The sequence below is a fragment of the Dendronephthya gigantea genome, unplaced genomic scaffold (genome assembly GCF_004324835.1).
Source record: "Dendronephthya gigantea isolate DGI-Jeju-01 unplaced genomic scaffold, DenGig_1.0 000162F, whole genome shotgun sequence".
Taxonomy (NCBI): Eukaryota; Metazoa; Cnidaria; class Anthozoa; order Malacalcyonacea; family Nephtheidae; genus Dendronephthya; species Dendronephthya gigantea.
The window spans coordinates 297,429-322,675 of NW_021163172.1; the positions used below are offsets into that span (position 1 = coordinate 297,429).

General features: G+C 38.3%; 1 protein-coding gene across 1 annotated transcript; it reads left to right on the forward strand.

Annotated features, from left to right (window-relative positions):
• Nucleotides 1-25,128, forward strand: LOC114537714 (probable ATP-dependent RNA helicase DDX43). Its single transcript, XM_028558813.1, has 22 exons — nt 1-403; nt 1,107-1,162; nt 1,290-1,422; nt 2,435-2,533; nt 2,644-2,725; nt 3,350-3,453; nt 3,680-3,735; nt 4,079-4,132; nt 20,434-20,498; nt 21,016-21,126; nt 21,275-21,348; nt 21,439-21,506; nt 21,712-21,812; nt 21,974-22,061; nt 22,138-22,197; nt 22,575-22,642; nt 22,744-22,815; nt 23,399-23,506; nt 23,845-23,919; nt 24,053-24,140; nt 24,368-24,458; nt 24,613-25,128. The coding sequence occupies exons 1-22, from the start codon at nt 1-3 to the stop codon at nt 24,771-24,773; spliced, it is 2,217 nt and encodes a 738-aa protein (XP_028414614.1). The 3' UTR covers nt 24,774-25,128.
• The last annotated feature ends 119 nt before the right edge of the window (nt 25,129-25,247 follow it).

Here is a 25,247-nt window from a genome sequence, read left to right on the forward strand (position 1 = left end):
ATGAGCGACTCCGGTGAAGATTGGGATTTGGAGATTAACTCCGGCGTTTCCAAACCCATGAAATGGAATGACCACAGTTCTGAATCTAGTACAAACTCTCACAATTCAGGATTTTCAGCTCCTGAGAAACGGTTCGGTCGCGGACGATCTGCGCGTGCTACAAACAGTTGGGGATCAAACGATGGCTCAGGTAATTGGAGGGGTAATTCGGATTTCGATAACGCTTTGCCCAGGAGGCCTAGGCGGGGGTTTGATTCATCGTCCCCCGCCAGAGAAGAGCGCCCACCGCTCTCCAGAGGGTTCGGGTCCCGAGATCGTAATGGTGGGGTGTTTGGTGGCAGTCAGGATGATGGCGATTCGTTGAGGATCGAGGTTTCTAGTCGGGATGTTGGCAAGATTATTGGTAAGCCATGGCGTACCGTATAACATATCAATTCAGTTAAGCCTGGTTTCCATTTAGTCGTAATGGTCGTGAACATGTCATTTTCGCCGATGAGAAATTGTCGAGATGTAAATTCGTTTTCATTCCTGTACTCAAATCTGTCATTGTTGACTGCACACATATAGAAATATTCTATCACATCAGCCACCTTGACATGTTCACGACACTCATGACTAAATGGAAACCAGGCATTAGTTTGGGTGTAGATTTAAATATTGTACCATATTGGTCTTTAATAACCAGCCTGTATCGTGAGAAACTTTGATGAAAATATGTTTTAAATATTGGATTTATCTATATAAGGATATAGGTCAATGCAGTGATATGGATGCTAGTTATGATTTTGCATACTTTGACTAAATTTTTTAACTCCAAGATAGCTCAAGATTTCTACAAATGTTCTGATATTTGATTCCAATAATCAAGCAATTGTCTGAAATTGTCAAACTTCTGATAAAGATCTAAATACCTTGAGAACTTATTGATGTAATATCCTCTCATTTGACCTTTAAATATTTAGCCATTCGACCTATTTAGAAAATTGTTTCTCTTAGCTTGCCTTGTACCATATGTTTCTATGCTCCTTTGCTTCCCATAGACCCCTGGGCAGTGGGAGAGTACATGCAGGCACTTACTCTGTACTCACTGTTGTACAATGCTATAGGGAGAGGTGGCCAGAGCATTAAGAATATTCAGAATTCATCTGGAGCATGGATTAAGGTCAGTCTGAAGAAATGACTCCTTTCTTGTAAAGATTGTAGTCCTAGGTTCAGGGAAAGTTTGTAATCAACCAAGTGCATGCTTAACTTGTGTTGAAGGCCTGAAACTTACTCTCTTCTATTTCAAGATATTGAAAGATGAAGCTGATGCCGTCCACACACCAATCGAGATCTCAGGGAGTAGAGACTTTCAGGCAAAGGCCAAAGAGATGATTGATGAAATAATATTTCCACAAGATTTAGTGACAAATAAAATGGAAGGTAGTTTATATATCTCTCTAATACAAACATCTCTCTAATACAGACATCTCTCTAATACAGACATCTCTCTAATACAGACATCTCTCTAATACAGACATCTCTCTAATACAGACATCTCTCTAATACAGACATCTCTCTAATACAGACATCTCTCTAATACAGACATCTCTCTAATACAGACATCTCTCTAATACAAACATCTCTCTAATACAGACATCTCTCTAATACAGACATCTCTCTAATACAGACATCTCTCTAATACAGACATCTCTCTAATACAGACATCTCTCTAATACAGACACCTCTCTAATACAGACATCTCTCTAATACAGACATCTCTCTAATACAGACATCTCTCTAATACAGACACCTCTCTAATACAGACATCTCTCTAATACAGACATCTCTCTAATACAGACATCTCTCTAATACAGACATCTCTCTAATACAGACATCTCTCTAATACAGACACCTCTCTAATACAGACATCTCTCTAATACAGACATCTCTCTAATACAGACATCTCTCTAATACAGACATCTCTCTAATACAGACATCTCTCTAATACAGACATCTCTCTAATACAGACATCTCTCTAATACAGACATCTCTCTAATACAGACACCTCTCTAATACAGACACCTCTCTAATACAGACATCTCTCTAATACAGACATCTCTCTAATACAGACATCTCTCTAATACAGACATCTCTCTAATACAGACATCTCTCTAATACAGACATCTCTCTAATACAGACATCTCTCTAATACAGACATCTCTCTAATACAGACATCTCTCTAATACAGACATCTCTCTAATACAGACATCTCTCTAATACAGACACCTCTCTAATACAGACATCTCCCTAATACAGACATCTCTCTAATACAAACATCTCTCTAATACAGACATCTCTCCAATACAGACATCTCTCTAATACAGACATCTCTCTAATACAAACATCTCTCTAATGTCTATCTTCTTAATAGAGGTTTTTTGCATATTTACAGAAACAAGTCTGAAAGCAGGTGAAACCCCTTTGGTTCCCAGAATTGATTGGGCTGAGCTACGCGCAAACAGGGTGGCAAATCAAGCAAAGAAATGGGAAGGTATTGTAGCTGCTTGCTGTATAGAAGTAAAACAGATTGTAAGCCACATATTCTTTAGATATACCTTCTTGCTTATACCTTTTTAATGACTTTTAAAGTTTTTATTTAAGGTTTACCTGTCATCAAAAAAGTATTTTATAAAGAGAGTGAATCAGTCAGGAGAAGGTCCAAAGAGGAAGTGGAAATCTTTAGGTACCAGTATACAGTTATTTATGGACTGGGGTTCCCAAGGTTGGGGGGAAGGACAATGGCTCTTTGGCTTCCGCTTTGCCGGCCCACAAAATGCTACAGGAATAGAGTTACATTACTGTTGGAAATCCATTATCCTCTTTCCAAATGAAAAGAAAATGAGTTTGGGGGTTTTATAAATAGCGTAATGCAATATATTATAATGCAGTATATTATATTCCCTATATGAAAATCAAACCTGTTCTCTAAGTTTCAAAAATTTCTTGGGGAGTATCTCCTTAAACCCCCTTACCACCCCCCAAGTCGCATGAACTACCATTTTTTGTGACTTTTTGCTGTGGAATTGGGACCCCTAAAGAGAAATTTGCCCCACGGTCCAAAATTTTTGTGCAACCATAGTAATCTAGAAGTTTGTGAGTCCAGTTTTATGCATTGCAGTCAGTGACGCACGCTCGCATCTTTAGTCATTGAACTGTAAACAAACAGTTGTATATAGAGTTCACTGTCTTTAGTGTGTCACTGACCGCAATGTGTGAAACTGGACAAACATACTTTGAGACTGCCATTTTGCTTTATGGACAAGTTTTTTTAGGTTTTTAACGCTGTGTTTGGAAACGTGTTTTATAGGAAAGAAAACAACAATATCTCTGTACAAAATGTCGGTGATGACGTTCAGAACCGAGACATTCCGAAGCCGGTCACGACATTTGACGAGGCGTTTAAAAATTATCGTGAGTAAACATGTTAGTAAAAACAGTATTTAATATTTTCCTCAACTTCAATTTTTGAGTTACGGCCCTGCTACACGGCGCAATTGTTTATTCAACTTGCAATACAATCCTACTTTTGAGAGATGTGAATTTGCAACTACGAAACTTACCCTCACTAATTTACATCTCTTAAAAGTTTTTCAAAAGCTACTTAACCCAATAACGCACGTTTTGTTCATGTTTTCAGCCGTTATACTCAATGAACTGAAACGTGTTGGATTTGTTAAACCAACTCCGATTCAGGTTTGTAGCGGATTCAGATTAACGTCAGATTAACGGGATAACCATAGGTAACCCAAATTTGCGTGATAATTTGAACGCGAGAAATGTTTCACGAATTTTGTTAACATAAAGTGTAATAATATGATAACCTTAGTATTTTGATATTTATACACTATTTTGACAAAATATTATTACACTATTTTAATAAAATTGCCGAAAAATTTTGCCAACAAAGCCATGAAAACACAAGGTTGATTTGTGAATTTGTCGAATGTTTTCTCGCGTACAAAATCATTCATAATTTGTTTTGAATTTTCATCACCGGAATTGTGAATGATTTATCAGATTTTTTATATCATTTTAGTGTCAGTCATGGTCAGTTTTGCTGTCAGGCTTAAACCTCATTGGCATCGCTCAGGTACACAAAAATTTTCAGTGTTGCCGCCATTTTGTGATGAAAGTTTGTTGTCGTCGATTTAAGAAAGATTCAGTCTCTCAACATCTTTTTAGACCGGCACTGGCAAAACTCTGGCGTTTTTATTGCCAGCGTTGATTCACATCGCTGGGCAAGAAAGGTATGAGAAGTATTCATTGCTGAATTTTTGAGTAATTGAGGCTCGTTTCAGACGTCGAACTTTTCATTTGCCAAATCGTTCGTGAATGAACTTAAGCAAAGACTTTAGTCCATTAATTCAGGATAAACTTGTATCGGTCACGGTGTAAGGTTGAGAATTGAACGTGGCGGACCATCTAGCCAATCAGAACACTGAGTTGCAAAATTGGCGGCAAATTTTGTTTTGTATGAAATGTATGTAGATCAGTGACCTTGTAGCCAATCAGAACACTGGATCTGGGGTACAAAAATGGCGGCAAGATTTTTTTTATGGAATGTATGTAGATCAGTGACCTTGTGGCCAATCAGAACACTAACTCTGAGGTCCAAAAATGGCGGCAAGTTTTGTTTTGTTTGAAATTTATCAATCTCATCTAAAAACTGTTTTTTCTACCAGAACCCCAGCCACACCTGATGGTCCAAATGTTCTGGTTTTATCACCAACAAGAGAACTCGCTCTTCAGATTGAAGCTGAAGTAAATAAACTTCATTATAAAGGGATACGAAGGTACAGTTAAAATACTATATCACGGTTGCCGAGTGATATAAAATGGCGGGAAAGGACTGGGACAAGTTATCATATAAAAATCCATTTCTCGGATGAAACGACTCGATATCTATGATTGGTTAAAATACAAGCGTGAGATCACGTGGTTATTTAAAACAATTTTTAATAATGACCAGACTTTAAACAAGAACTTTGATTTCTCTGGGCGAAGCTCTTCAATATTTCGAGAAGTTTCCTTGTCTGTTTCAGGCAGTTCCTAAAACTCATTTGATAAAATTAAAATTGTTAAAGATTAGTAGCTATAACTTGTGGCTAACGGTCGACATAAGCATATGAAAAATAGGTCTTCAACGTGGGTGAACCTCAAAAAAGCGATTGACAGTATTAGCGTATGCTAGACAATATGTGTTATATATTTGATTTCATAGTTGAAAACTCAACCGATGATGTACAACTCTTTCATTCCTTGTAGATAATTGTCATTTTACGCGTGGTAAATATTGTCATTGGGTCCGTGATAAAAACCAGCGCTGCTATTGACAAACAAAGAGAAGATTGAGACAATCCAGGAACACTGGGCCCAGTCGAGACCACACTACAGACTCGGGTATGAAATAAGAGTGATCTCATGACCACCATCATTATTATGAATAGTCGTTACCTCATTACTCTACATCGCTTCCATCTATGTCCATGATTATCAATTGTTATCCATCGATGCACAAAATCATCATCTTCATTAATACGTAACGATCCATCGTTATCCATGAAAATGTGCCAGATCTGGTCACACCGACTTCAATATTTACAGGTGCCACAGTTTCTTCCCTCAACGACGACCAACGCAAATCCGTAACACTGGAAGCAATCAAGACCACACAACTTGCACTGGTAAGAAATAGGAGTGATTCATCATCACCATTTCTCATCATCACCACCGTGCAATAACACGGGGTATCCTTACCCCATCTATCTATATCGTTGTCCATTATTGTCCATCGGCATCCACAATCGTCTATTGTTATCCACCAAGCGCATAATTATCGTCGTTTACCTTATTTACACAGTATACGATATAAATAATTCATTTTTTCCCAAGAAGCAAACGTCTTGCAATTGCGTGGTAATAAGCTTTGACAAATCTTATTGTTATGCGAGTTGCAGGCGGAAGGGAAGGAGTCGGGCAGGTGCGGGTTATCAGCTTGTTGCGCAAACTTTCCTGTTAAACTTCAATTGTGCTTTAGTTACCGTGAATGAAACCTATTTCTATCAGTCTTTCTCATTAAATCTAAATTACATTTAAACTACTAGATCATATTCTGCTATTATTCATTCACGGACATGCGCAACAAGCTCTCCTAGCACATTTATTTATGCTTTTTCTTTCTTGATTTATCGCCCAGGTTTGATTTTAGAAATGATTGCAGTGATTTCTATCGTATTTCTTCAATCTTTAGTTTTGTGTGACAGTTCAGCGATAAATAAAGACTATCGTACAGCGTTAAGACGCATATAACCGATCATACTTTCTGCCCTCCCATGTGCATTTTAAGAGTTTAAATTGACCTACGTGAGGTTAAACAAAGAAAATTCAGAGAGAAAAAATGCGTACTGGCGAGAGAAGCGATTTCGGTTTGTTAGTCCGATTTTCTCGCAAGATTTTTTCACAAATACTGTTGTTGGTGTCGTGACTATTTTATGAATTCGGTAATGTAAGGTCAAGTATCTATATATTGTTAACTTTTATATTCCTAATTTATATACTTTTGTAAATACCTATAGTCCTAACTTAGTTCTGTTGAAACTGTGTTTTGTTCAACTACGAACACGCAATGATTTCATCTCGCTCGTGTCTATAACTTTTCTTATAAAACTTGGTTCGTGAAGTGACATAAGACTAAAGTGAAATACAGCTGGGTTATTTATTTACGAGATCGCTCCCAGATATATTGTAGACGATGTAAACAAGGTAATTCTATACTGTAAACTTGAACAACCTTCATATCTCGCCTGTTTCTCATGTAATGAAGTTTCCGGAAGAACGTAGATAAAAACATCAATAGGAATCATATGATTAAATGTGTTTGAGCATATTCACCAGTGTTTAGTCAAAATTTAGCCTTAATTTTTCGCTTCAGTAAAAAAACTCGGTATGTCTTCAATTGTGACAAGTATTCTCAGTTCAACAGTTGGTTTATTATGGAATAAGGTCAGAGACTCGACGGCAGACAAATTCAAAGACGGCGATGTAACCGATGCAGAAATTCGTAAGATTGTCGTACGAGAGTTAAATGATATCAAGTCTAAAATTGATGGCCTTTCCCGATCAACTTTACTCGCCAGTTACGATTTTCTTGAAGAAGGAGTTGTGTTACTCAGTGATTCTCTTGATAAATCAAATCCCGAGCAGAAAGCGAGCGAAACTCAGGACGAACCGGGTGAACCTTCGAGCGTTATTCAGTCTGGTATCTTAAACCAAGCAATAGAGCTTCCTCGCGCCATGGAAAAGCTTCAAATCAACTCGGACAAAGAGTTTAAAACTGCGAAAAAAAGATTCGAGAAAGCGCGCGAGACAGCAACCACTGCTTTCAGGAATGAGGCATTTAGTATCGAAGATCGAATTTTTGCTGCGAAGCTACGAATAGTTTCAGAAATACTGGAACATCTCGATAGTCCTGAGACCGCAATCAAAGGGTGTTTGTTGTTTTTGAAGAAGCTTCATAGCTTACCAGCCATTCAAGAGATATTCTCGGTGTATTTGAACGGTGGAGTCAAATCGTTGTTGAATAAAACCCAACGAGTGGAGAACGTCAAGTCGGTTATGTTAATCAACTATGTGTTGTTTCAATATGTTTGGAAATTCAGCAGCAAGTATTCGTTTGAAGTGCCCGCCTGCATGCCAACGATTGAACTTCCTGATCGTAGTTTTCACCCAATAATCAATTGGTTCGAAATTTCTACAAGAAAGTCTATGGGAAAGGAATTGCCTCATCCTTCCTACGAACAGTTCCTTGATGAAAAAATAACATCCTTCTTATCTGCTGTGAACAGTCAGGGGGATGTTCTTACTATCTCTAATACTAGGTTTCGTGACGACATCATGATTATCCATGAGGCAGGAAAAATCAAACGGGTTAAAATACCTGAATTTGCAGGTTATATTTTACTGGCGCTTGCTGTTGATATGAATAACAATGTTTACGTGGTGAGAGGACGTTCAGATGAAGACGAAGGATTCATGTTGACGATATTGGACGAGAATTACAATGTAAAAGCAAATCATACATTGGATTTTCTCGAGGACAAAAATTTTAATCTAGTTATTATCGCCATATGCAAAGACGATGATATTATCATCATCAAACACGAAGACCCTCATGTGTATGTTTGTGACAAGACGTGTCAATTGAAACACAAGTTTAAACGTGACTCGAGGTTCGCATTTTCATTGAGTATTTCCCAGCAGAATGAAATCATGATACCAACAGACCGTCATACGGCGGTTCAAATATACACCAAGGAAGGAAATCTGAAGACAACAATAAAAGTCCCAGAAGATCATAAGGTATTCAGCGTCGCATTTCACTACGAAATTTGTAAAATATTGGTTTTAACCAGGGTTAGAGGAAAGCATTCCTGTTTCATTCTGTGGTACCCTGAAGCAGGCGGGGAGCTGGAGACTCTTACCTTCTGTTGTGAAGATGACGATGAGTTTCATCCGTATCTTGTATCCCATCCCAAGGGCCCGCTTCTTGTTGTAAGAGACAGAAGCATCATTTACCTTTAATGAGATTTAGTATGAACAAACATTTCCTGCATAAAACACAGTAAATACTTGTCTGAAATAGTGCAACTTTGAGTTATTAACTAAAGCAAACAATAGATGCAGCATGGTTTATATAATTTGTGAGACTTTGCTGAATTACGTCCCATTAAAGTGTTCGTGTTTCTGTTGTAAGAGAGACAAGTGTAACTTATACTTAAATAATTTAAATAATAATATTTTTTGACATTTGTGAACATGGACAATAAGCTTTTAATGATATTTAAAAGTGTATGAATGCTATTTCCTATGATATAATATAGTGAAAACTTTCTTTGCTCTTGTAATAAATGATCAGGTTCTTAACATAATAAACTTATGAAACCACCCCTGGTTAAGCTTAGAGCTATGAATCATATTATTAGTGGGTATATTGATGGCTTCTATCTACAGGGTGATACATATGCTAAGTGTGCTACAAATGCTCTTGACACAGTTGAAACATTTGACTGCCTAGATCTAGTTATCCAACCTGATAGGTCCACTCCTTCCCCTTCTCAAGAGGTAATTATCCTAGGATTTGTCATTAACTTCATAACAATGACTATCCAAGTTACAAATGAGAAAAAAGGAAAAAATTAAAAATTTTTGTTTGATGTTTTTGAATGTCCAGTGTTTCAAGTTTATTCTCTTTGTAACATATATGTATATTTATATATTTGTTCCCTAAACTCAGTCCAACAGATTACAACCTTTTCACTTCAAGTCTCTGTCCTTCATGCCCACTTATCAATCACAACCCTTCTAACAACTTATTAAATATTAACCCCATTATTAATAATATCAACCTTATTACATAATGTAACATCCAGCAGACATTCCTATCCAGCAGGTAGCCAAGATTATTTGTTAGCTAGTCTCCTCCTTACCTGGGGTTCAGTATGGGGCTCTTCATTATAGGTACCTTGAAATGGATAAAAAAGATGCTCCTAAAAGAGCTAAGGGTAATTTTGATTCCTCTATGATTGTCTCTGAGAATGGCTTGATAGAGTTACGATGGTGGGTCACCCATCTTGAAGAGAGTTTTAGATTTCTTTTCATTCCTCCTATTGATATAACTATATACTCTGATGAACCCCTAGAAAGATGGGGAGCTGTACTAGGTGATACATGTTCAGTGGGAAGATGGTTGCCAGATGAATGCACCCATCACATAAACTACATTGAACTGTTTGGTTGCATTTTTGCCCTTTAACTGTTCTGCACCACTCTTAAGTGGTGTAAGCATGTAAAACTCATGATAGATAACACCACAGCAGTAGCTGTAATAAATAACATGGGTTCTTGTTATAGCCGTATTTGCCGCTCTATGGGCTGCGAAATCTGGGAATTTTGTATAAAATACAACATTTGGCTTACTGCTGCTCACATTCCTGGTTTGCAGAATGTCTTAACACGCAAAGAATCTCGTCATTTTCATAATCCAGATAGCGAATGGAAACCAAACCATTGTCATTACATAATGCGCTCAGTACCTTGAATTTTCACACTTAGATCGATCTTTTTGCATCACACTTAAATATAAAACAGTTCCCAACATATTGCTCTTATCCACCAGATCCTGGAGCAGTGTTCGTTGATGCTTTCTCTATTTCGTGAATTGACTTGAAATTTTATTGTTTCCCCGCCGTTTAGTTTTCTGTTACAAGTTGTAAAGAAAATAATTCAGGAGCATGCCAAGGGAATTTTAGTTATTCCCGACTGTCCCACCCAGCCTTGGTATCCTTTGCTAGCCTCTCTTCATGTTCCACTTCCTGTGGTCCTACAACCCAGTCACAAACTACTGAACCTCGGTCGGAAATCATCGGAAACAACTCATCCCCTTTGCAAGAAGCTCAAACTTTTGGTTTGTCATGTCTGCGGCAACAACTACAACAACCTGGTTACTCGTTAAGACCATTAACATAATTGAATCCTCTTGGAGAGACAGCACCAAATCTCAGTGCCAAGTGCATCTGCAGAAATGGTTAAAATTTTGTATGAAGAGGCACTGTGATATCATCTTTTCTCCCTTACCACGGACGTTTGATTTTCTGTCATCGCTGTTTGACTCAGGTTTGTCCTATCGCTCAATCAACTCGGCGAGGTTTGCTTTATCTTCTATTTTGCAGTTAAGTGATAGTGAAGTCACTTTCGGACAGCTACCTATTATTTAGCACTTTATGAAAGGTGTATTCGAACTGCGCCTGGCTCTACCGCGTTACCAGACAACATGGGATGTTAGCAAGGTCTTATAGTTTTTTCGAAAGCAGCCTATACCTTCCGCGCTGACTTTGAAGGAGCTTACTGTTAAAGTTTCCTTCTTATTGACCTTACTCAGTGGACAACGCTGTCAAACTATTCATCTTCTCACTGTCGATAACATGATTCTCGTTGCGGACAAGTGCACTTTCCACGTCATGGAGAAAGTCAAACAGACACGTGTCGGAATATTTGAAATATCCATTTAAGCCTCAGCTTTGCATCGTTACTCATCTCTTTGAGTATATCAAGAGAAAGTATGAAAATAGTTATGATAGAAAACAATTGCTACTGAGCTATGTGAAACCGTGTGGACCTGTTTCCAAAGATACTATATCTCGATGGATAAAGTCTGTTTTGGTAGCTGTAGGTTTAGATGTTAGCAAATTTAAAGGTCATAGTGTTCGAGCAGCAACTACATCCTTTTTAGCGTCCAATAACTGTAACATTAAGGATATTATGTTATCCGCAGGATGGTCGAATGAACAGACATTTCAACGGTTTTATAATAAACTGAGCGAAGAGGAATTTAATTTTGGCGCTTCGGTGTTAGAGTGCTATACAAACGTTAATTGTTCCTAGGATATATAATATACTATATGTATAATATACTTCTCTATATATCGAGATGTCTTTCCACTTGGTTTTATCACGCTGGCTATAGTTAGAGTGGTTTGTGTATCTCTGCAGGACAAAGCCCTCACTGATTGCTCTGAAATCTCGAACAACGTCACATGACTTTGGCTGATGACGAAATAGAATTGAAAATTAAACGAGACTTACCTGGAAGTTAAAGTTTGATTTGGCCTGGAGTGTGAGTTGTACGCCCCCCCCTGTCTCCCCATTCCCTTACTTGCAGTCCACTCTCACACCATCATCACGTCCGTGCGGTCTTGTCTAGGTAAAGCTCTAAAGACTGATTGGCGCATGCGCGCACTCCTCTCTCTCGTACAACTCTCGCACTCCCGGCTGATGACTCATACAATCCAAATCAAATTTCAACTTTCAGGTAAGTCTCGTTTAATTTTCAATTTTATCTCATGTGAGATAAGATTAAATTCAATGCCAATGATTCTCGATATGAATCAAATAAACAATGATTTTTGTTTCCAAAAACAAAGATATGTGCGGCATCTCTTTCAAGTGAACTTTCCTGAAAAAACACGACTGTTTGGAAATTCAGCAGCAAGTAGTCATAAGTGGCGGGTTCATAGTTTATTGAGCGTGGCATTTCAATACATTATTTACAAACACCTCTCTGAAGCAACGTTTACAAGTCCAATTACCATCCGATTTTTCGTGCGATTTTCGTCTTTTGATTGATGTGAACGAGCGGATAGTTATGATGTAATGATGTATAGGTGTTCTTATCTGAACAACCATAACTAAATCTACTCGTTCACATCTATCAAAAGAAGAAGATGAGGCAACAATTGCAAATGTAAACTTGTCTAATACATGCACCTCTTCAATACAGACATCTCTCTGATATGAACATATTTTCAACTGCACAATTCGTCAAGTCAGGAATGGTTAAGATTCATCCTCTGCTAATGATGTGAATTATTGCAAGTGCGTGTGAAGAGATAAACAATTGTGATATCAACAGTTCGTGTAACTCAGGTATATTTACTGCATTCGTTTATTCATTCGTTCGTTCGTTCATTTGAGCCGGCTCAAACTCTTGGCTGAGTTAACAACCTCAAGAGACAGTCGAAACTCTCTGCAGAGAAAAACTTCACAAACTACACACACTTAAATTTTTTTAGATTAGTCTGATGCCTGTCTGTCGACATGCGGGATTTTGATTTTGAAGAGAAATGTTGTATTGTAATTATTTTATCCATGTTCTGGTATAACACGAGTTTACTCGCAAGGTTTTGATAAGCAATTATTCTGGTGAGAGCTAACTCAACTGATGATGTACAACTCTTTCATTCCTTGTAGATAACTGTGATTTTACGCGTGGTAAATATTGTCATTGGGTCCGTGTAAAAACCAGCGCTGCTATTGACAAACAAAGAGAAGATTGAGACAATCCAGGAACACTGGACCCAGTCGAGACCACACTACAGACTCAGGTATGAAATAAGAGTGATCTCATGACCACCATCATTATTATGAATAGTCATTACCTCATTACTCTACATCGCTTCCATCATTGTCCATGATTGTCAATTGTTATCCATCGATGCACAAGATTATCATTTTAATCATACCAACCCATCCATATTATACATCAACATCCCTGAACATCAATCATCATTCTCGTCTTCATTATCATGTTTGCAGAGATCTCCGTTGAGATTTTCGTCTTTTGATAGATGTGATCTTGTCGATAAGTTACGAGTTTTCAAATTAGGGTGCTTATACACAGAGCTTTTGTAACTATTCATTCATTTCAATCTGGCTAAGGTCAGATGTCATAATAATTATTTACGAGACGTCATATTCGTTCGTGCTGAGTGAGAAATGCAAAAAAAAGACTTCGCCAAACAGGCGGAAAGAGCGTTAGTATTCTCCACCTTGAATTGTTCAGACTGTCTCGTGAAACTATAATAAAATAACTTGAGGTAAAACTTGATGCGTTTTACCTGTCATTTTCATTGTTTTGCTTGGGTTCCCTGTACACTCACTTTTCTCAACATGACAAACGCCCCCATATTGGAATGAATTTATTCTCTAACAAGTAAACAATAAGCGTTGAATTCATTCTCGAGATAACTTTAATCGATCATTTTTTTTAAATATGTGATTGTTCCAACTCATAATCATAGAAAAGTTTGATTTTCACTCTTCAAGTGAGAACGTCAAGCCTTGTGTCAGCAACAGTCTGCACCTGATTTACTTTGCTTTAAAATTTGATTGATAGCTCTATTAAAATGAGGAATATTTTAAACCGTGGGAACTAGGCTGGAGACTTCTCAAAAAAAGAAGATAACACAAATCATCAGGATCCCCGCCACGTCCTTTATACGATAAAAACACTTTGAATTTTTGCAAGCATTAGCAAAGATACGTAGATCTCGTTCAAATACACTTTTTTTCATTCAACGCAAGAATGAATATGCTTTGACATATTGTCTTGTGTTTAGTCAAAGTTTAGCATCGCTTGGAGTAAAGAAACTCGGTATGTCTTCAATTGTGACAAGTATTCTCAGTTCAACAGTTGGTTTATTATGGAATAAGGTCAGAGACTCGGCGTCAGACAAATTCAAAGACGGCGATGTAACCGATGCAGAAATTCGTAAGATTGTCGTACGAGAGTTAAATGATATCAAGTCTAAAATCGATGGCCTTTCTAGATCAACTTTATTCGCCAGTCGTAATTCGTTAGGAGAAGGAGTAGAGTTTCTCCGTGATTCTCTTGATAAATCAAATCCTGAGCAGAAAGCGAGCGAAACTCAGGACGAACCAGGTGAACCTTTGAGCGTTATTCAGTCTGGTATCTTAAACCAAGCAATAGAGCTTCTTCGCGCCATGGAAAAGCTTAAAATCAACTCGGACAGAAAGTTTGAAACTGCGAGGGAAAGATTCAAAGATGCGCGTCAGACAGCAGACAAGGCTTTCTGGAATGAGTCGTTTAGTATCGAAGATCGAATTTTTGCTGCGAAGCTACGAATAGTTTCAGAAATACTGGAACATCTCGATAGTCCTGAGACCGCAATCACTGGGTGTTCGACGTTTTTGAAGACCCTTCATAGTTTACCAGCCATTCAAAAGATATTCTCGGTGTTTTTGAACGGTGGAGTCAAATCGTTGTTGAATAAGCCTGAACGAGTGGAGAACGTCAAGTCGGTTATGTTAATCAACTATGTGTTGTTTCAATATGTTTGGAAATTCAGCAGCAAGTATTCGTTTGAAGTGTTCGCCTGCATGCCAAGGATTGAACTTCCTGATCGTAGTTTTCACCCAATAAGAAATTGGTACGAAATTTCAACAAGAAAGTCTATGCGAGATGAATTGCCTTATCCTCCAAACGAACAGTTCCTTGATGAAGAAATAAAGCCCTTCTGCTCTGCTGTGAACAGTCAGGGGGATGTTCTTACTGTCCCTGCTACTGGCTTCTGTGACCACATCATGATTATCCATGAGACAGGAAAAATCAAATGGGTTGAAATACCTGAATTTGCACGTAATATTTTAGAGGCGCTTGCTGTTGATATGAATAACAATGTTTACGCGATGAGAAGTCCTTTGAATGAATTATTCGAGTTGTCGTTGACGATATTGGACGAGAATTACAATCTAAAAGCAAATCATACATTGGATTTTCTCGGTACGTTTCATATTAGGATCGCGATATGCAAAGACGATGATATTATCATCATCAAACACGAAGACCCTCATGTGTATGTTTGTGACAAGACGTGTCAATTGAAATACACGTTCAAACGCGACTCGAGTGAGGCATTTTCATTGAGTATTTCCAAGCAGAATGAAATCATGATACCAAGAGACGATCGTACGGCGGTTCAAAAAATACACCAAGGAAGGAAATCTGAAGAAAACAATAAAAGTCCCAGAAGATCATAAGGTATGCAGCGTCGCATTTCACTACGAAATTTGTAAAATATTGGTCTTAACCTGGGTTAAAGAAAAGCATTCCTATTTCATTCTGTGCTACCCTGAAGCAGGCGGCGAGCTGGAGACTCTTACCTTCTTTTTTAAAGATCATTGGTTCTCTGAAGTCACTTCCAAACTGGTATCCCATCCCAAGGGTCCTGTTGTTGTTGTAAGACGCAGAAGCATCACTTACCTTTAATGAGATTTAGTATGAACAAACATTTCCTGCATAAAACACAGTAAATACTTGTCTGAAATAGTGCAACTTTGAGTTAACTAAAGGAAACAATAGATGCAGCATGGTTTATATAATTCGTGAGACTTTGCTGAATTACGTCCCATCAAAGTGTTCCTGTTTCTGTTGTAAGAGAGACAAGTGTGACTTAAATTTAAAAAATTTAAATAATAAAGTTTTTTGACATTTGCAAACATGGACATCTCTCTAATACAGACATCTCTCTTATACAGACATCTCTCCAATACAGGCATCTCTCTCTAATACAAACATCTCTCTCTAATACAAACATCTCTCTCTAATACAAACATCTCTCTCTAATACAAACATCTCTCTCTAATACAGACATCTCTCTCTAATACAAACATCTCTCTCTAATACAAACATCTCTCTCTAATACAAACATCTCTCTCTAATACAAACATCTCTCTCTAATACAGACATCTCTCTCTAATACAAACATCTCTCTCTAATACAAACATCTCTCTCTAATACAAACATCTCTCTCTAATACAAACATCTCTCTCTAATACAGGCATCTCTCTCTAATATAGACTTCTCTCTAATACCAACATTTCTTTCTAATACAAACATGTCTCTAATGCAGGTACCTCTCTAATAGAGTCAACAATGATTTAGCGGAGTATAAAGACGAGACCTAAATTTAGGCCAAAATGCATCTCGTCAGGCGTCGTAAGTTGTCTATGAAGTCAAGGTTTGTTCACACGATCCAATTTTGTTGGATCCAATTCACTTCTGATGGATGTTTTATAGTCTGTTGTCTTGTAATATATATCAGCAGCAAATCTACTGAAGCCACTGTACCACGGCTTTACCAATAGCCAACAGACATTTACATTTACAACAACCTGAGCCCACGACATACTATAAGCAGTATCTTTAATTCGAAGCATCGATACCATTTAGCGCATACGCCATAACACGTTTTCTGTATAAAATGTCAAGTTGTAAAAAGTGAATATTTTGGGGTTTTCTTTGCTTTTTGTTCGTCGTTAAACATTTGTTTCGTCTTTACACAAAGCAAAATTTGACCATGAGTGACTCCGGTGAAGATTGGGATTTGGAGATTAGCTCCGGCGTTTCCAAACCCATGAAATGGACTGACCATAGTTCTGAATCTAGTACAAACTCTCACAATTCCGGATTTTCAGCTCCTGAGAAACGTTTCGGTCGCGGACGATCTTCGCGTACTACAAACAGTTGGGGATCAAATGATGGCTCAGGTAATTGGAGGGGTAATTCGGATTTTGATAACGCTTTGCCCAGGAGGCCTAGTAGGCGGGGGTTTGATTCATCGTCCCCCGCCAGAGAAGAGCGCCCACCGCCCTCCAGAGGGTTCGGATCCCGAGATCGTAACGGTGGGGTGTTTGGTGGCAGTCAGGATGATGGCGATTCGTTGAGGATCGAGGTTTCTAGTCGGGATGTTGGCAAGATTATTGGTAAGCCATGGCGCACGGTATTACACATCAATTCAGTTAGTTTCGGTGTAGATTTAAATATTGTACCATATCGGTCTTTAATAACCAGCCTGTATTGTGAGAAACTTATTGTGAGAAATATTGGATTTATCTATATAAGGATATAGGTCAATGCAATGATATGGATGCTAGCTATGATTTTGCATACTGTGACTAAATTTTTTAACTTTTTTAAATGTTTTGATATTTGATTCCAATAATCAAGCAATTGTCTGAAATTGTCAAATTCTGATAAAGATCTAAATACCTTGAGAACTTATTGTTATAATATCCTCTCATTTGACCTTTAAGTATTTAGCCATTCGACCTATTTAGAAAATTGTTTCTCTTAGCTTGCCTTATACCATATGTTTCTATGCTTCTTTGCCTCCCATAGACCCACACCCCTGGGCAATGGGAAAGTACAGGCACTTACTCGGTACTCACTGTTGTACCATGCTATAGGGAGAGGTGGCCAGAGCATTAAGAATATTCAGAATACATCTGGAGCATGGATTAAGGTCAGTCTGAAGAAATGACTCCTTTCTTGTAAAGATTGTAGTCCTAGGTTCAGGGAAAGTTTGTAATCAACCAAGTGCATGCTTAACTTGTGTTGAAGGCCTGAAACTTACTCTCTTCTATTTCAAGATATTGAAAGATGAAGCTGATGCTGTCCACACACCAATTGAGATCTCAGGGAGTCAAAACTGTCAGGCAAAGGCTAAAGAGATGATTGATGAAATAATATCTCCACAAGATTTAGTGACAAATAAAATGGAAGGTAGTTTATATATCTCTAATACAGACAATTCTCTCTAATAATACAGACAATTCTCTCTAATAATACAGACATCTCTCTAATAATACAGACATCTCTCTAATACAGACACCTCTCTAATACAGACATCTCTCTAATACAGACATCTCTCTAATACAGACATCTCTCTAATACAGACATCTCTCTAATACAGACACCTCTCTAATACAGACATCTCTCTAATAAATGTCTATCTTTTTAATAGAGATTTTTTGCATATTTGCAGAAACAAGTCTGAAAGCAGGCGAAACCCCTTTGGTTCCCAGAATTGATTGGGCTGAGCTACGTGCGAACAGGGTGGCAAATCAAGCGAAGAAATGGGAAGGTATTGTAGCTGCTTGCTGTATAGAAGTACAACAGATTGTAAGCCACATATTCTTTAGATATAGCTTCTTGCCTATACCTTTTCATTGACTTTTAAAGTTTTTATTTAAGGTTTACCTGTCATCAAAAAAGTATTTTATAAAGAGAGTGAATCAGTCAGGAGAAGGTCCAAAGAGGAAGTTGAAATATTTAGGTAAATATACAGTTATTTATGGACTGGGGTTCCCAAGGTTGGGGGGAAGGACAATTGCTCCTTGGCCCCCGCTTTGCCGGCCCACAAAATGCTACAGGAATAGAGTTACACTACTGTTGGAAATCTATTGTCCTCTTTCCAAATGAAAAGAAAATGAGTTTTGGGGTTTTATAAATAGCGTAATGCAGTATATTATAATGCAGTATATTATAATGCAGTATATTATATTCCCCAAAACAGGAAAACCTGCTCTCTCTAAATTTCAAAAATTTCTTGGGGAGTATCTCCTTAAACCCCCTTACCACCCCCCCAAGTCGCATGAACTACCATTTTTTGTGACTTTTTGCTGTGGAATTGGGACCCCTAAAGAGAAATTTGCCCCACGGTCCAAAATTTTTTTGCAACCATAGTAATCCAGAAGTTTGTGAGTCCAGTTTTATACATTGCGGTCAGTGACGCACGCTCGCACATAGAGATTATAAATATTGTAATTATAATATTGTAAATAACACTAGAGGAGGCTTTGGTAATGGAAACATCAAACATCAGTCAAAAAAGGGAGCGCGATAATGGGGGGCAAATTCAAGTCCCGGATGCTAAGCCAAGCGCTGATTGGCTAGATCAATGCCTCCTTAGCAACCACGTTAGCAACAATTTTAAAAAAATTATATTCGTTATTTAGGTCGCTTTGCCGGTTTTTTAAAGGAAAAACAGTGCTTTTTGAAACTGTTTTTACTAATTTAGACATCCTGAAATGATATTTTAGGCAAAAAAACATTTAGAAACCGAAAAAACTCGTTAAAAACGACTTATTTTGGCCTCGGACATCGTGAATGAGTGAACATCCGGGACTTGAATTTGCCCCCCATTAACGCGCTCCCCAATTTCTCCTCGATGACCCCTCTAGTGTTATTTATAATCTCTATGCGCTCGCATCTTTCTTTAGTGTGTCGCTGACTGCAATGCATGAAACTGGACATATTTTCGAGACGCGATTTTGCTTTATGGACAAGTTTTTAGGTTTTTAACGCTGTGCTTGGAAACGTGTTTTATAGGAAAGAAAGCAACAATATCTCTGTTCAAAATGTCGGTGATGACGTTCAGAACCGAGACATTCCGAAGCCGGTCACGACATTTGACGAGGCCTTTAAAAATTATCGTGAGTAAACATGTTAGTAAAAACAGTATTTAATATTTTCCTCAACTTCAATTTTTGAGTAGCGACCGTGCTTCACGGTGCAATTGTTTATGCAACTTGCAATACAATCCTACTTTTGAGAGATGTGAATTTGCAACTACGAAACTTACCCTCACTAATTTACATCTCTTGGAAGTTTTTCAAAAGCTACTTAACCCAATAACGCACGTTTTTGTTCATGTTTTCAGCCGTTATACTCAATGAATTAAAACGTGTTGGATTTGTTAAACCAACTCCGATTCAGGTTTGTAGCGGGATTCAGATTAACGGGATATCCATAATAACTCAAATTTGCCTGATAATTTGAACACGAGAAATGTTTCACGAATTTTGTTAACATAAAGTGTAATAATATAATAACATTAATGTTTTAATATTATTACACTCTTTTGATAAAATATTATTATACTATTTTAATAAAATTGCCGAAAAATTTTGCCAACACAGCCATGAAAACACAAGGTTGATTTGTGAATTTGTCGGATGTTTTCTCGCGTATAAAATCATTCATAATTTGTTTTTGAATTTTCATCACTGGAATTGTGAATGATTTATCAGATTTTTGATGTCATTTTAGTGTCAGTCATGGTCAGTTTTGCTGTCCGGCTTAAACCTCATTGGCATCGCTCAGGTACACAAAAATTCTCAGTGTTGCCGCCATTTTGTGATGAAAGTTTGTCGTCGTTGATTTAAGAAAGATTCAGTCTCTCATCATCTTTTTAGACCGGCACTGGCAAAACTCTGGCGTTTTTGCTGCCAGCATTGATTCACATAGCTGGGCAAGAAAGGTATGAGAAGTATTCATTGCTGAATTTTTGAATAATTAAGGTTCGTTTCAGACGTCGAACTTTTCATTTGCCAAATCGTGAATGAACTTAAGCAAAGACTTTCGTCCATTAATTCGGGATAAACTTGTATCGGTCACGGTGTAAGGTTGAGAATTGAACGTGGCGGACTATCTAGCCAATCAGAACACTGAGTTGCAAAATTGGCGGCAAATTTTGTCTTGTATGAAATGTATGTAGATCAGTGACCTTGTTTGTAGCCAATCAGAACACTGGATCTGGGGTACAAAAATGGCGGCAAGATTTTTTTATGGAATGTATGTAGATCAGTGACCTTGTAGCCAATCAGAACACTGGATCTGGGGTACAAAAATGGCGGCAAGATTTTTTTTTATGAAATGTATGCAGATCAGTGACCTTGTAGCCAATCAGAACCCTGGATCTGGGGCACAAAAATGGCGGCAAATTTTGTTTTGTATGAAATTTGTCAATCTCATCTAAAAACTGTTTTTTCTACCAGAACACCAGCCACACCTGATGGTCCAAATGTTCTGGTTTTATCACCAACAAGAGAACTCGCTCTTCAGATTGAAACTGAAGTAAATAAACTTCATTATAAAGGGATACGAAGGTACAGTTATAATACTATATCACGGTTGCCGAGTGATGTAAAATGGCGGGAAAGGACTGGGACAAGCTACCTACATCGAGTGAAGTGCCAAAAATCATAATGTATTTGAGAATGCTAGACAATATGTGTTATATATTTGATTTCATAGTGTTTGCGTCTACGGTGGTTCAGACAGACGTGCTCAGATCGATACAGTAAAAAGTGGTGTGGAGATTGTTATTGGTAAGTGTAGTCGATGCTTTTCTTTAGCTTTTCAAACACACAGGAAATCATTTCCCCGTGAAATTTCTGAGCAATTTTTCTTGTATTCAGGAACTCCTGGTAGATTGAACGACTTAATTATGAACGAGATTCTTCCAGTGAAATCTGTCACGTATTTGGTGAGACAACTCTCTGCTCTTCCAGAAAGATGTAACTATTCAGGCTTAATCGTGTACTCAAAGTCCCTGCGGTCAAATTCGGAATCCTGATTCGATATGAAATCTGCACCCGTCTCGTACTTCACTCACCCTCACCCCCCACCTTTTTTCCCGAAATTTACCCCACCACAAACACACTGTATTCCTTCATTTTACAAACTTTTAGGTCCTTGACGAGGCAGACAGAATGTTAGACATGGGTTTTGAACCAGAAATTAGGAAGATTTTAATTGATATCCGACCGGATCGTCAAACGGTGATGACAAGGTTTGCAGTGTTTATATTAATTCCGCCTCGATGTTTGAATTCTTTGTGGCTTAAGCGACACTTGTGTCGTAGAATCCTCCCAAAGAAGTCAAAGAAGTATTTTTTTGCATGTGTCTATGAACAGTCCGTAATCCGTGTTCCGTTTTTCCACGTTCCGTTAGTGCGACGTGGCCATCAGCTGTACGAAGAATGGCGAGTCAGTATGTTGAAAATCCCGTGCAGGTCAACGTGGGATCCTTAGACCTAGCCGTAAGTACAACAGGATTTTGCGATCTTTGTTGGGATTTTTGGAGGTTAAGAGTTTGGTTGCTTTGTAAATTTCTAGGCTTGTCATACCGTGACCCAAATAGTCGAAATCATGGACGGAGAGGCGAAGAAAGAACGAGTAAGTTTTTGCAATGACAAACATATACTGGATAGCTCTATCAGTCCTAAACTTTTTTTCTACAGGTCCAGTAAGGATCATCTCGTATTGATCCAGTGTTACTACAGAAGGAAACCTAAACTAAACTAACTTTATTTATACTAGATAGCTCTATCAGTTTTAAACTGTTCTTCCTAGAGGTCCAGTAAGGATCATCTCTTATTGATCCAGTGTTACTACAGGAGGAAACCTAAACTAAACTAACTTTATTTATACTGGATAGCTCTATCAGTTCTAAACTGTTCTTCCTAGAGGACCACTAAGGATCAACTCTTATTGATCCAGCGTTACTACAGGAGGAAACCTAAACTGTTAACGGGGTTGATTTATATTTTCAGACTTTGGACTTTATTAATTCAATGGGACCTGAAGACAAAGTTTTGATATTCGTAGGACGTAAACTGACGTAAGTGATCTTTAGTCCAGTGATCTCCATATGTATATATATCAGCAGCGGTAGCCCGCGTTCGAAAGTCAATGTCCAAAAAAAATTATTTCTGACTATAGGGCTGACGACGTGGCGAGTGATTTCATGTTGAAATATGTTTCAGCTGGTATCCAGTGTATTCATGGCGACAGGTAATTTTCACATTCATCCAAGAACGATTACCGGTTTGCATTTGGTTTTGTCTTCTTGGTTGGGGGAGGGGATGGAGGGGGAAGCTTCTGGGTTGGGGGATGGGTGAAGAGGGAAGCTTCTGGGTTGTGGGAAGGGATGGAGGGGGAAGCTTCTGGATCGGGGGGAGGGATGGAAGGGGAAGCTTCTGGGTTGGGGGAAGGGATGGAAGGGGAAGCTTCTAGGTTGGGGGAGGGATGGAAGGGAAGCTTCTAGGTTGGGGGGGAAGCTTCTTGGTGTGAGGGATAGAGAGGGAAGCTTCTGAGCAAATTGATAACTGACCAAATGTGTGACCGAGCTGTGACAACCATTCACCAGAAATTGTTGCTCTTTAACCAGTAAAATTGTTTGGAGAAAGACAGAGTAAATTTAACTCAGTAAAATACTTCTTGTGAGGTGCATTACCCAACACTGCCCATACTTTTATTGACCCATTGCCAGGCGTCCTTTTTAACTAAACTTTCACCGCAGCTCCTGCAAAACTAGTTGGACGTCCTAGATTGGTTTCTTAGCTTAAGATATTTGAAATTGTTGTGTTTTTTTCAGAGAACAATGTGATCGTGAGCAAGCTTTGGATGACTTCAAAACAGGGCGGGTTCGTGTGCTCATTGCGACCGATGTCGCCTCCAGAGGACTCGATATTAAAGGCGTTACGTAAGCTAATAGTTTCACGTTTTCATGCGAGTTTGCTCTGGTGCCTCTGGAAAAAAATTCGAACTGAAACATGTTGTATTTCATGTGGAACGATATTTTGCTTGGGAAGAAAGAGGAATTACTCAGGATTTATCTCTCTAAACGTCTGTTTACACGATACAAATAAATAAATTATTAAGTTCAACAAATTCTGCATAAAAAGCGTGGTAATTTTTGCTTCGTCAGTATTTTTAAAGACACTCATAGACACACATATTTCTTTGAAAATGACACTAATATCGTGAGCATTTGTATTCATGAAGTACTTTATGTAATCTCTTTTTACTGTATCTTTCCAGACATGTGATTAACTACGATTTTCCCAGAGCTATCGAGGATTATGTTCACAGAATTGGGCGGACAGGTCGAGCTGGGTAGGTTTGTTTTCAGTGTCTTTTATTTGGTTGTACTTGTGGGCAAGTTATCGACTTTTTAGCGGCCATATGCTGCAACTTTAACGTGATTTGATTCAACATGGGAAACTGACGTTACATTTTTTTACTGCAGTTCGAAGGGATCGTCTTTGAGTTTCATCACGCGTGAAGACTGGAAACAAGCCCAAAATTTAATCTATATCTTAGAAGAGGCGAATCAGGTAACGATGACGTCATTCTTACTTGTGAGGCGCGTGGCTCAGCTGCTGAGCTCTAATATAACTGGAGCAGTAACTGGTGATAAATGTGGAAATATTCTTTTTAATTCTCCACTGAAATGCAAACACTAGGTTTTGTATTAAACTGAAGCTATTTTGCTCAAACGCTCATTTCAGTTGTAACTATCAGATAGGACTTTTTCTATGCTTTTTCTATATTCCATACACAGGAAGTCAGCGAAGAGTTACGAAGCATGGCCGAACGTTATCAAGCCTGGCGGGAACGGAATGCCGAGCGTGGGGACCGCCGGAATGGCGGAGGTATGTTGAATAACTAAACTATTAAATATAAAAGTAAGAAAATGTTTTTTGATTAGTTTTTGGCGGGAGAAAATCGGACTGGCTTCGTTTTCGCGAAACTCGTAACAGTCCTCTCGCTTCCTACACGTCTATATAGTGATGATATTTTTTTCAGGGGGTGATGGCTGCTTCAAGTGTGGTGAACACGGCCACTTCTCGCGAGAATGTCCTCAAGGTGGGGGATCTCGAGGGTCACGTGGTGGTAATAGAGGACGCGGGGGACGTGGTGGGTCACGCCGTGGTCGCGGTGGAGGAATGTCTTTTGATATGTGGTGATATGTGTGGATATCTTGTGATATGTACTCAGCAAGTGAGAAACACGGTATTTTTGATTGCATAATATATTGAATATTGGTACAGAGAGGTGTACCTAGGGTTGCATAGGGTTATACCTAGGTATTATATATGTATATGTGTTTAAAGGACATGCGTTTTGTTAACTCGAAGACTAACTGACATGAAAAGTTTAAAACAGGGAATTTTAGGCAGCTTTTACGCAAGGAGTGAAGGCTACCAAATATTAGATACAAAATATTAAAGCGCGCCAAAATCGTCTGTATCTATCCGAAGTATTCAGTCAGAATTCTAAGAAATATTGTTCATGCATCTGCGAGCTTCATGAATAAATATTCTACGTTATCGTTAGGGGGGAGCGGGCGCATATTCGTATCAGTGTGTAAGGGGGGGGGGTGAACAAGTTCGATTGATCAATAACTTGTGTACACAGATTCCTTGATATCGTTGACATTC